The sequence below is a fragment of the Trachypithecus francoisi genome, unplaced genomic scaffold (genome assembly GCF_009764315.1).
Source record: "Trachypithecus francoisi isolate TF-2019V2 unplaced genomic scaffold, Tfra_2.0 Lachesis_group2, whole genome shotgun sequence".
NCBI lineage: Eukaryota > Metazoa > Chordata > Mammalia > Primates > Cercopithecidae > Trachypithecus > Trachypithecus francoisi.
In genome coordinates this window covers 24,075,086-24,089,073 of record NW_022681465.1, presented here as the reverse complement: position 1 = coordinate 24,089,073, position 13,988 = coordinate 24,075,086, and the positions used below count along the sequence as shown (strand labels likewise).

The following is a 13,988-nucleotide window of genomic DNA, read 5'->3' as shown; positions in this document are numbered from 1 at the left end:
CCAAGAACTTGTCAGAGAGAGGGTTGTACCAGGAGGGCATTTTTTCCTCCTGCCGTCCCTTTTCTGGCTTTACCCAAGCTCCTCTGAGGCAGTTTAGACTTGCAGGAATGCTCTGGCTGCCTGCCCTGGTGCTGACCTCCTCTGGGTGGGGGAGCAGGCTGCTGGGTGCAGGGCACTTGCCTCTGGAATGTACTTCCTCATAAAGGTGCCAGGGCCTGCACTTGGTGAACTGTAAACACAATGGCTTTTTAGCTGCCAGGGTATTTATTACTCTTGATTGAGAGGTGAATAAACATGCTTTTTAAACTTACAGAGAACTGGGAGGCAAGTTAAGGGGACTAGTCATCTAGTTTGATTGAATTACTTTAACTTCGGAATTTAAAAAAAAAGTATCTAAAGTAAAAACTCATTTAGTATAAATTAATGATACAAACTAACACAAAGTAATAACCTCCATCATGACTTTTTAAAAAATTATATACGAATGTTTTGTGTTTTGTGAAACACACCACATTTATTCATTTGCATATTTTCTGTGACTGCTATTGTGTTATAAATGGCAGAGGTGAATAGTTACATCAGAAACCACATGGCCTGCAAAGCCTAAAATATTCATTATCTGGCCCTTCGTGAAAAATGTTTGCCTATTCCTACTCCACTAAATAACTCTTGTGGGGTTTTTTTTGTTTTATTTATTTATTTTTATTTCAATGGTTTTAGGACAACAGGTGGTTTTTGGTTACACGGATAAGTCCTTTAGTGGTGATTTCTAAAATGTTGGTGCACCCATCACCCAAGCAGTGTACACCGTATACAATGTGCAGTCTTTTATCCCTCACCTCCTCCTACCCTTCCCCCCAAATCCCCAAAGTCCATTATATCATTTGTATGCCTTTGTGTCCTCATAGCTCAGCTCCCACTTAAAAATGAGAATATATAATATTCGGTTTTCCATTCCTGAGTTACTTCACTTAGAATAACGGTCTCCAGGCCAGGCACAGTGGCTCACAGCTGTAATCCCAGCACTTTGGGAGGCCAAGGCAGGCGGATCATGAGGCCAGGAGATCGAGACCATCCTGGCTAACATGGTCAAACTTCGTCTCTACTAAAAATACAAAAAATTAGCTGGGCATGGTGGCAGGCACCTGTAGTCCCAGCTACTCAGGAAGCTGAGGTAAGAGAATGGCGTGAACCTGGGAGGTGGAGCTTGGAGCTTGCCATGAGCCAAGATCGCACCACTGCACTCCAGTCTGGGCAACAGAGTCTCAAAAAAAAAAAAAAAAAAAAAGAAAAGAATAACAGTCTCCAACCTGATCCAGGTTGCCTAGAACACCATTATTTTGTTCCTTTTTATGGCTGAGTAGTATTCTATGGTGTACATATTAATATAAACACCACATGTTCTTTATACACTTGTTGGCTGATGGGCATTTAGGCTGGTTCCATACTTCTGCAAATACAAATTGTGCTGTTATAAACATCATGTGCCAAGTGTCTTTCTTATATAATGACTTCTTTTCCTCTGGGCAGATACCCAGTAATGGGATTGCTGGATCAAATGGTAGTTCTACTTTTAGTTCTTTAAGGAATCTCCATGCTGTTTTCCACAGTGGTTATTATAGTTTACATTCCAACCAGCAGGGTAAAAGTATTACTTTTCACCACATCCACACCAACATCTATTATTTTTTAATTTTTTTAATTATGGTCATTCTTGCAGGAGTAAAGTGGTATCTCATCGTGGTTTTGATTTGTAACTTCCTGATAATTAGTGATGTTGAGCATGTTTTCACATGTTTGTTGGCCATTTGTACATCCTCTTTTGAAAATGGTCTATTCGTGTCCTTTGCCCACTTTTTGATGGGATTATTCTTTTTGTTGTTGTTGTTGCTGCTGATTTCAGTTCCTCGTAGATTCTGGATATTAGTCCTTTGTTGGATGCACAGTTTGTGAATATTTTCTCCCAGTTTGTGGGTTGATTGTTTACTCTGATCATTTCCTTTGCTGTGCAGAAGCTTTTTAGTTTAATTAGGTCCTATCTATTTATTTTTGTTTTTGTTGCATTTGTTTTTGGGTTCTTAGCTATGAACAGCTTTGCCTAAGCCAATATCTAGAAGCGTTTTACCAACATTATCTTCTAGAATTTTTATGGTTTCAGGTTGCAGTGAACTAAGATTGGACCACTGCACTCCAACCTGGGCGGCACAGTGAGACTCTGTCTCAAGAAAAAAAGAGAAGTCAGGATAAAAGCAATTCAAAAATCAGAGTGAAAGGTGGTCTCAGCAAAGTCTTAGATTTTAACACAGTATTGTTTAATCCTCTTTTTAGAACAAAAATGATGAATATACACCATTGTTTAAAATATATAAAGTCATCAGTGCTTAAAGATATCACTACAAGAATATTCACTTTAGAGCTATTTATGGTTTTCAAATTTTGAAACAGCTTAAATATCCAAGAATTAAAGATTGGTTGAATTGTCACATCTCTATATCTACATAGTAGAAAATCATACAGATATTAAAATGGCATTGTTTAGGAACATTTAAAGACTTAGAGCATATCCATGAGGTATTATTAAATAAGAAAAGCAAGTTGAAAACTCATGATTTTACCACTTGTGTGAAAAAGATACACAACTGACCTAAAGACTATATAATACAGTGCTACTACAAGGAGAATGGAGTTGAATATGAAAGGTTTTTTCTTTCCTTTTGGGAGAGAAGATTCTAAGTTTTCTAAATTTTATAAAATAAGCATGTATTTTTATAATAATAAAAGCATAATACAGTCTACATTTTAAAAAGATCCACCTGCCAGGCACAGTGACTCACACCTGTAATCCTAACATTTTTGGAGGTCAAGATGTAAAGATCGCTTGAGGCTGGGAGTTTCAGACCAGCCTAAACAACACAGCAAGATCCCATCTCTACAAAAAATAAAAGATTAAAAAAATTAGCTGGGAGTGGTGCTGTGTGCCTGTAATCCCAGCTACACAGAAGGCTGAGCTGGGAGGATTGCTTGAGCCATGAGTTCGAAGCTACAGTGAGCTATGGCCACAACACTGCACTCCAGACTGGGTGACAAGGTGAGACCTTGTCTCAAAAAAAAAAAAAAAAAAAGAGAGAGAGAGAGAGAGATCCACCTGATGCTGGGAGGCTGTCCTCCAAAAAGGCTGGGCTGCGCATTACGGGGACAAGCTTACAACAAATCCTAGACTTCCTTTGTCCTCTGCTGCCCATGTGTAAGTAACACCTAAGCTTCATGTAATTTGTTGCATATGAGCGTGTTCTCTCTCAATGGACTCAAACAAGTCGGTAACCAATGCCCAGTAAACTTACTCCACAGTAGTTTTAGCCAAACTGCCTTTTACCTCTTAGTTTCCTCATTAGCTGAAGGGAGGTAACAATAATAGTGATGTGGCAAGGTAATCTATTGCAAATTTAGTCATGTTTTATTCTTGTCAGTAGAACCACCAGAAAGAACCTTATTTTCTCCCAGCCCAACAAGAGGAAGGGAACTACAGTCAGACTTAGTTTGACCTTAGAAGCATTAAGTCAGGTGATACTCTCACACACAGGAATGGCAGAACAAACTCATACACTTTTCTTCACAGGCTTGGCAAAAAGATTAACTGATAGACATTATAATGCTATGTCAATTTTCACACAATGTTCAGATGTTAATATTGTTACTAAAAATTTCATTTACTTCCTATAATGTGCTAGACCCAGGAGACCTGGGCTCCTGCACCAGCCATATCTCTGAATAATTGCTAGAACCACATCTTCCTCATCCATAAAATGGGATGTACTCTTTCCCTTGCCCCACCTCACAGGGTGAGGTTCAAACAAGATAATATCTGTGAAAGGACACTGGAGAGTGTTACACAAGGGTGATCTATAAGCAAGCCACAAACTAACGTCAGTGATATTACTTCACAGTAAAATTCTGTGAGCAATGAGCACTGAACATGTATTAAAGCTGATTGATCAGGTGGTTTTATTAAAGACACTGTCTTCATTAAACAAAAAAAATCTGAATAACCCAAATGTCCATCAACAGTAGAATGAATAAATTGTCAAACACTAGACTACTCACAGCAAGAAGAGGAAAGTGCTTTAGTACACACTGTATGTAATGTTGGCAGGAACAATCAAGACACAAAAAAACACATACTATGATCCATTCACATAATGTTAAAAACAGGCAAAACAAACTAATTTGTTCAGGAACCAATGACAAATTATAATGAAAAGAAAGGAATGGGCCGGGCATGGTGGCTCAAGCCTGTAATCCCAGCACTTTGGGAGGCCGAGGCGGGCGGATCACGAGGTCAGGAGATCGAGACCATCCTGGCTAACACGGTGAAACCTCGTCTCTACTAAAAATACAAAAAATTAGCCGGGCATGGTGGTGGGCGCCTGCAGTCCCAGCTACTCGGGAGGCTGAGGCAGGAGAATGGCGTGAATCAGGGAGGCGGAGCTGGCAGTGAGCAGAGATCACTCCACTGCACTCCAGCCTGGGCGACAGAGCGAGACTCCGTCTCAAAACAAAAAAAAAAAGGAATGAAATTACCACAAAGTCAAACAGAAGTTTCCTCTAACTGAGGGGAGGAAATGGTTATCAGAGAAACGCCCATGTGGCACTTTGGGGATGCAGGCTATATTAAACTTTGTATGTGTGTACACACATATGTATACATGTATGTATATATCTGTAAGTATATATATTTTATTTATATACTTTCTATACATATATTATGTTGCATAATAAAAGACCAATAATAACAAGAAACCAACTGGATTCTGTACAAATGAAGCTCAAATTAAGTTACCTCAATAGTGTTCCTTTTTTTTTAATTTGTATTTTTAATAGACAGGTGCCTCACTTTGTTGCTCAGGCTATACTGAAACTCCCAGGCTCAAGTGATCCTTCTGCCTTAGCCTCTTGAGTATCTAGGATGACAGCCTCACCACCATGCCCAAAAGTGCTGTTTTTTTTTTTTTTAAGACTCTTGCTAAGAGCTTTTTCCATTTCAACTCAAATACATCAAACTAAGAAATTATTCAGTTTAGCATTTTGTCTTGTGTGGTTTTTGTTTGTTTAAGAGACAGGGTCTCAGTCTATCACCCAGGCTGGAGTGTAGTGGCATGATCATAGCTCACTGTAACCTTGAATTCCTGGGCTCCAGCCATCCTCCTGCTTCAGCCTTCCAAAGCACTGACATTACAGGCATGAGCCATTGTGCCCAGCCAATATTTTATTTAAAATAAAACCCCTTCAAAAAGAAAGTATGGGGCCAGGCATGGTGGTTCATGCCTGTAATCCTAGCACTTTGGCAGGCTGAAGAGAGATGATCACTTGAGCCCAAGAGTTTGAGACCACCCTGAGCAACACAGTGAGACCCTAGCTCCATAAAATAAAGTAAAATAACCAGGCATGGTAGTACGTGCCTATAGTCCCAGCTACCTGGGAGGCTGAGGTCGGAAGATCGCTTGGACCCAGGAGGTCGAGGTAGCAGTGAGCTATAGCCATGCCACTGCACTCCAGCCTGGTGACAGAGCCAGATTGTAACTCAAAAAAGAAAAAAAAAGAAAGTATAGTCATTAAGCAGGTCATGGTGATTCAAGATGACTATTTGTCTTCCTAATAATTACTGTCTGCTTGAACATTTCCAAGATCAAAATTGAAATTTCTAATATTAGAAAATTTTAATACTAGAAATTTCAGTAGGAAGACTACAGAGTTATAGATATCACTGAGTATATCTTACACTATCAGCCTAAAGAGAAACAAGGTTACACAGATAACTCAGGGGAAACATGACTTACCAGTTGGCTGTGTTTGTGCTATTCGCTTAGGGTAAGTCTTGCTTCGACTTCTCGTCACATTCTGATCAGGCCGGGGAAGCTGAATAGAAAGATCTCGGCTCATTTGCAAAGCTGTCCTGCCACTTGAAAGTGCAACATTTTGATTAGCAAAGGTAAAACCACACAGCCACAAAATTAAACAGGTCATTCAGAACATCTGCCAAATACGGAGAGAAGAAAAAACACACAGACTCACTGGTTTTAAAATGATTCTCATTGCAATAGTGATCAAGGGAGTGGTTATGAAATTCTAGGAGGAGATTTACATTAGACAGAAGGAAAATCTTTCAGAGGAGGAAACAGGAAGAAAGGATTTATTAAAGGAGGAGTTGGATTTCCATAGAATGATGGGCTAGAAATAAAGGTTGCTGATAGTCTTTAAGGTCACGAAATAATACAGAAATTAAGTTGGGCTAAACTGTGGGAGGGCAATGATTCCACATGAGCTCCATGTTGTACTCACACAGCAGGCTGTAAAGCATCTCCCACAGGACCACTCAGTAGGATTTTATTCTGGACTCTGCCATGGCACAATTAGCCATTTACTTGCCCACCTCGCCTGGGCCAGATCAAGTGTCCAGGAAGACTGAAGGCAGGCCTAGAACCCCATGCAAAGCACTGCTGCTCTACAGATTCCATGCAGATTCCAGGGCAGCTTTCCCTGGGGCTGGGTCAAACTTCTCAAGTAATTTTCCCAAGGAATCATGTGATTTAGTTTGCTGGATTTCAGTGAACATTCATCTTACTAACAATTTATTCCACAACTGCTAAATTTGAGCAACTGAATGGCCCTGGCTTTCACGCAGGAAAATATCATTTAGGTACAGGAAAATCACATTTCTACAAGTCTAGTTTGATTTACCACAAGTACAGCCATCTATGGGAGGAAAAATGTCTTTTAAGGGCCCCAAATCCTATTTATCTTACATTTACAGGATAAATACGGGTCAGCATCTCCCCAAAAAACAGATTAAACAGACTTAAAATTCACCTTTCACGTGTTTCTGTGGAAGTTTCTGCTCCTCACTACTTCCTCTGCCTTTATTAAAGATGAAAATGCCTACAACCCTCATAAAAATGACTCTGCATTAGGCTAAGTTGGGACGTGTGGTATCATCTTTGTTCCAGGGGTGCATCCATGATGGCACTTCACGTTCAATAACAGTTCATGGAAATTCGGGAGGGGAGAGAAGCGAACTGACAGATTTTCTTTTGCTTAAAATGTAACTTCTTTTAAAAAGGTACACAGGATAACAGATTTCCAAAAAGCTAAAAATCCACATAAAGTGCAAATGTTCATTATTATCAATGGTCTGGAGTATGAAGATAAGGCCTACTTTCAACAGACTCACTATGAAGAGAAAGACTTGGGCACTGTGCACTTCATCTCACAGAGGAAAAAAGTTCCCCCTAAAAATATAACCCCATATGTGAACCACTGAGGCATTTCATAATCAGATTTTATTATTCAAATTTGTCTCATGGTTTCTCTCTCAGAACAAAGGACAAATGAGAAAATCATATCATAAGATTAGAAAGACTGAGGACCAGAAGCGTAAAGTGATTTGCCACAGGCTGTACAGGACCCAGCACTAGAACAAGCTTTCTGAACTCCAGCTGGTCAGTATGGCATAGCCTGGTGGCATGGGAGAAGGAACAGCACATGTAGCTGTTGGGTTTGAAGTTGCAAGCCCTGTTTAAAGCAAAGCTCTGCCTTTTCCTAGCTGCGTGATCTTCAGAAGGTTATTTGTAAAAATCCTTGCAGCCTTGTTTTCCTCATTTATATTTCTACTTGTTCTTACAATTCCCTGGCAGAAGTATTCTTATATAGCATCCTATTTCCTTGTAGCAGAAAGTAATTGACAAGTATAGAGATTTACAGTGTAAGGTGATGAAAGTCCCTACGCATGTCTGGTGGCTCTCTGTTATGACAGGATAGAGCTTTATTTCTGTGATCAACCACTTCCCTGCTGCCTCTGGCATACACACACCCCTCTGCATGCTGGGTGGCAGTGCCAGCAGGCCCTGTGGCCTCTAAATTAGATAGAAAGAAAAGAACAAGAGTAGAAATACTCAGGTTCAAAATCCTAGCTTTGCCACTTACTGATTAGGGACGCTTAACTACCTTACTTTTGGAGGCTCCAATTTCTCATCTATATAAAGGGGGATATGAAACCTCTTTGGCAGGTCATTGAGTGGATTAAATAAAGCTGCACATGTGAAAGCAACAGACACAAAGGAGGTTCTTATGAGAACCTGGTCTCTCTTCCATGCTTCATAGAATGTGAAATCTCATGACAGCTCCCGTGAGTTAAGTCCTACAAGGAGGATCTGGGTTCCTAAGGGAGTTTCTAAGCCCTCCTTCTCAATTCTCAAGGGTAAATTCTACACAGCTCATTAATTCATCAAAACTAGGAGCACCCCGTAAACTTAATGACAGGTAAAGGCAAGGTTAATTTGTAAGGGGCTCAGGAAAGATAGCAATGTATAACAAAATGTTTAATCAAATATTTCTATTTCAGATTATTGGTCTCTGGTAATAAAACAACAACAACAACAAAAAGTATTGGAACATCAGATTTCAGCTCAGCCTTTCCTCACAAATTTAATTTTTAATCTTAATTGTCCCATGTCACTAAAAAAGTCCGATTTTTCCCTTAAGTAAGCACTAGTTTTCCCAAAAAGTGCCACTGTCCTTGGCATTTTGCAAGACCTAAAATGCAAGAGAGAGTAAAGACTAGAACTCTTGTCTTTCTCCATCACACACACGTACATGCACAACCACAAAGACACTAACACATCACTATAAACACGTACACAATTACACACACAAACACACCCAGACGCCTGTATTCATACACTGCCGCCACTTGTTAGGCTGTTCTTTATACCCTATTCTTTACAAGCCTGCAGGGTGAAAGGAGGAGAATGTGTTTCCAGAGCTCTGCTTTCATTCCAGGATATCTCTGGAATGTCTCAAGAAAGTGGCAGGCATATTGTGCTGGTTAAACTCTGGTTGCTTGCCCTCTTTTGACAATAAACAGTCTGTATGCTAATGACCCCCCAGCAATCAGAGACTCATCCCTGCGTAAGCTCTGGGCATCGTCTTTCTTCCAAGGTTGGTATAATGTTAGTGTTTCCTACATACAGACATGTAGATTTAAGATTCATTAAGACTTACTAGGCAGTTAACATCAGCCACAAAATTAGAACAGATGTAGCATGGCCTCCAATTTTGCGAAGATTACTTTTAATCACTTCCTTGGAAGAAATGATATTTAATATGCAAAATCCAATAACTTCCTAATAATAATTCCCAGTAGCCGCAACATTTGCATTTCAATAAATTTGAGAAATCAGGTATGGCTAACTTTGTGGAAGCCAACAACAGCGTATGTTAAACAGGATAATTAAAATTTTAATAGTGTGAACATTAAGACAGATGTCTTTCTACCAGCTCCATTTCAGGGACAAGGAGACATTCTCTCTATAACCCTGGTGGCGTTTTTATGCCACAACTGGAAGAACAGTCCAAATACTGACTATTACCTGCTCTTCTCAATATAAACATAAATAATACTTCCTTAAATTCTTCATAATTGTATCACCATCTACAGAACAACAGTGAAAACCTAAAGGTTAAACATGAACATATCAATGAATACCTTCATGTAAATTCCAAGAATATCCATAATACCATGACACAAGTATTTTTTAGTCATGAAATGAGCAAATTTTCAACTAAATAATATATACAAATGAATGCACTGAATAATATTCATCACCCTTTTATTGATTATCTTTAATCTCAAATTCAAGACCCAAAAAGTACTTTATAAAAGAGAAGAATTAAAATCTAGCATAGAGGACTATTGTCCTGAAAATGCTTGCTTTGGCTTTTTTTGTACCTCCTAAGGGAGCATTTCATTCAGTGATGTCTCCAATGGAACTGACAAAAGTGTCCCATCTCTGTGACACTAAGTGGCATTTCCCCACCCTGCTTGGGTTTTACAAGGCCCGGGGACCTCTCTCGTTGTTTGAATAATACTATAGCTCTTTGAAGGCAGAAGTGGGTAGATCTGATTCTTTGTATCTGTGGGTAACTAACACCATGCCTTGCCCATCACAGGCTCTCTCCATTGAACAGAACGAATTGAAACAAGACAAATTCTTTTTCAAAATATAGAACCCACTCTCATTTTTAATGCTGGTATTAGAAAAAGACATCAGCACCTGCCTAGCTGTATGACAATCAGGCTTTTTCCACAACAGGCTAACAGTTTGCCTAATGGTTATAAACATGAGCTCTGCAGTTAGAGCACCAGAGGATGGATCCCACTGCCCTGCCTCCTAGTTGGATTACCTGGAGAAGGGACTTGACCTCTTTGAGCCTTAGTGTCCTCATACATTAATGGAGCTAATATTACAGAAGATTGATAATTAAATGAAGCAATGAATGGAAAACATGTATCACAGTACGTAGCACTTAGTAACTGCTCAATAAAGTTGAGATATAATTGCTAGCATTATTACATGCGGGCTTTATGCTGCAGAAAAAACATGGTTTGATGCACAATATAAAAAGTATAGATTGTATTAAATTAGGGGATCAACTGAATGTCTTAAAAACACAATTAGTTACTATTCAGAACATCTACATTGTTTCATAATCACAAAACACACATAATTAAAAATAAGTGATAACTGTATCAAAATGAATTTCTGAAGATAATAAACTTTACTATGGTCTAAAAGCCCACAAGACAGCTAACGCAAATGTTAAATATAATGAAATCTTGAAAATCATGTTTGTTGAGAAAGTTTTAATAAACCGTTATGCTTACAAAACACATTGGCAATGCAAGAAAAAAGAAAAAAATAAATCAAAAACTTCATTGAGCATAACAGCTGAATTAAGTATTTATTTACAAACACATCCTCCCAAGGAAAAAAATGTCATTTACCTGTAGCGGTGCTTATAACGTATGGATCCAAACTTGCTGAGTTTTCTTGACAGTGAATTAGATTCATTTTCTGGCATTCTAATCAATTTGTAAAAGAAAATCAGACAAAGACTCAACGTTATAGGCATTCTGGGCCACCCCTTACTCCTAACACAAACTTTATAAAGGACCCCAGCCACTTTATAAGAATACTTCTCCAACATCATGTTATTCATATTCCATGAGGATGAAACAGGGAAGAACTCAATTTTGTTTCCATTTAAAAAACAAAAACAAAAAATTAAGCTTAAGGTATCACCAGCTAAATTTTTGTTTTATCTTTACAACATAAAGATGTGGAACAAGGAAAAAGTATCCCCGCAATCCAAAGGTCAGTTCTCTAGTTTCATCTGACCTGACCTCCCAGGAGGACTGCATGCAGTTGCCAGCACCTTATTCATCAAGACATTCTCTTTCCTCATTTCCCAGGATACCACACACTCTTCTGACTGCTCCTTCTCATACTCTAGACAGGCTCATCCTGGCCTGTAATGTCGGGAGGGGCCACCAAGCTCAGTCCTTGGAGTTCTGCTTCTCTCTTCACTGTTCCCATTGGTGACCTCATCCAGCCACTTCTGTAAATACCTACTTAAGTGACATCATCAACTCTGGTCTTTCCAGTGAGCCTTGTACACCCAATTGCCTTATCACATTTCTACCTAGATGGCTGATAGGCTGTTAAAATTAATTATGCACAGAACACTCCATTTCCACCAATACTACATAGGTGTTAACAATGGCTGCACGTTTTACATAAACCTAAAAATATTACCTCGAACCTTTCTTGTAGTATCAAAGATATAACTGTATCTATGTGTATAAGTACCTATGTGTATACATATGTACACATACATGAATATATGTGTGCATGTTTGTATTAATATAATCCAGAGAATTAGGAATTGAGAAAATTAGTAAAAGGGAAACAATTCCAAATTTGTTTGTAGACAGAATTCCTTTTATAAAAACAAATGCCATTTTCATTTATTAAAACAACAAACAAAATTTTTACATCAATTTACCTAAAAAATGTATGATGTTCCACACTGCACTTCCAGAGATGCTTGCAAGCAGTTTTACTCCGAGCTTCAAAAAAGAATGAGGTTTCATTACACTAAGAGAGAAAGAGAGAGAGAGAATATGAATAATGACCAGGGAAGGAAGATAGCATTCTTCAAGTAACAGCTCTCTTTAGGTAACAAAAATTCAAGCAGAGAGATTATTGAAAATATATAAAGAATAATTGTCTCTTGATAACTATTTTTGGAGAGGTGCATTAAAATCACCTTCCATCAATTAAAATTTTATAAATTCCATTTAAATCTTAAAGCACCTTTATTACCTACTTTTACACTGCCCCGTGACGACAGACAGTTTGCACAGTGGCGGTGAAATACTATAAAATCTCCCTCATAAACAGCCACTAATACAGGAAAAGCACAGACCATGTGAAAATCAAAACCCAATCAAAAGAAGATGCCCATAAATCCAGTCCTTAGGTGTATTACTTTCAGGGATGAACAAGTCACACATAAAGCAATGAATAAAGAATCTCAGGAAGAACCACCAGAAGAAGTGAACACCCCAGCAGCATCGTCTGGAAAATTAAATAACGTCTCTGATGCCATATTTCTCCATTCTATGTCAAGTTACTGAGTGGATCAAATTAAACAATATGCATATGTACAGTATCATATAATAGGTGTATAATACATGTTAATTATTTTAATCCAGTAGTTACTTGATTCTCTATATTTAATATGTAAGAAATAAAACAACATTGAAGGTACAAATCAGCCCTCTATATCCAAAGGTTCCACATATGCAGATTTAGCCAAACTTGAATCAAAAATATTCAGAAAAAAAATTACAAATTTAAAAAGCAATAGAGCATAACAACTATTTACACAGCATGTATATTATGTGAGGAATCATAAGTAATCTAGAGATGACTTAAAGTATATGGGAAGATGTGTGCAGGTTATATGCAAATACCACACCATTTATATAAGGAACTTGAGCATCCTCAGACTTGGGAGGAAGGTTTCTGAAACCAATACTCTGTGGATGCTGAGGAGCAACTGTACAAGCATACCTTGGAGATACTGTGGGTTTAGCTCCAGACTACTGCAATAAAGTGAATATTGCAATAAAGTGAGTTGCACATATTTTTTGGTTTCCTAGTGCATGTAAAAGTTGTTTACACTGTACTGTAGTCTATTAAGTATACAACAGTATTATGTCTTTAAAAAAAAACAACATATATACCATAATTTTAAAATACTTGATTGGTGAAAAATGGTAAAAGCCATCTGAGCCTTCAGGAAGTCATAATCTTTTTGTTGATGGAAGGTACTGCCTCAATGCTGATGGCTACTGACTGACCAGGGTGGTAGTTGCTAAAGGTTAGAGTGGCTGTATCAATTTCTTAAAATGAGACAACAATGAAGCTTTCTGTGTTAATGGACTCTTCCATTCAATAAAGATTTCTTTGTAGCACATGATACTGTTTGATACCATATGACCCACAGAAGAACTTCTTTCAAACTTGGAGTTAATCTTCTCAAACCCTACAACTTCTTTATCAATTAAGTTTGTGTAATATTTTAAATTCTTTGCTGTCATTTTAAAAATGTTCACAGCATCTTCACCAGGAGTAGATTCCATCTCAAGAAACCACTTTTGCTCATTCATAAGAAGCAACTCCTTATTCCTTGAAGTTTTATCAGGACATTGCAGCAATTAAGTTATACCTTCAGGTTTCACTTCTAATTCTAGTTTTCTTGCTATTTCTACCACATCTGCAGTTACTTCCTTCACTGAAGTCTTGGACCCCTCAAAGTCATCATGAGGGTAGAAATCAACTTCTTTCAAACTCCTGCTAATCAGAATAATTTGACCTCCTGCCATAAATCGTAAATTATTTTAAGAGCATCCAGAATGGAGAATATTTTCCAGAAGTTTTTCAATTTGCTTTGTCCAGATCCATTAGAAAAATCATTATCTATCGCATCAATAGCTTGTAAAATGTATTTCTTAATAATATTTGAAAGTCAAAGTTATCTCTTGATCCATGGGTTGCAGAAGAGATACTGTGATAGCAGGCATGAAA

General features: G+C 38.1%; 1 protein-coding gene across 3 annotated transcripts in view; it reads right to left on the bottom strand.

Annotated features, from left to right (window-relative positions):
* The window catches only part of EPB41L4A (erythrocyte membrane protein band 4.1 like 4A), a 260,699-nt gene that overhangs the window by 68,547 nt on the left and 178,164 nt on the right, over positions 1-13,988 (bottom strand). For all 3 annotated transcript variants that reach the window (XR_004429699.1, XM_033178937.1, XM_033178938.1), the window contains exons 10-12: positions 11,899-11,990; positions 10,838-10,915; positions 5,835-5,956 (exon numbers count right to left, since the gene is read on the bottom strand). Coding sequence is in view for 2 of the 3 variants with exons in the window: in XM_033178937.1 (XP_033034828.1) it covers positions 5,835-5,956; positions 10,838-10,915; positions 11,899-11,990 (292 nt within the window). In the remaining variant the exon portion in view is untranslated. The remainder of the gene's footprint in view (positions 1-5,834; positions 5,957-10,837; positions 10,916-11,898; positions 11,991-13,988) is intronic.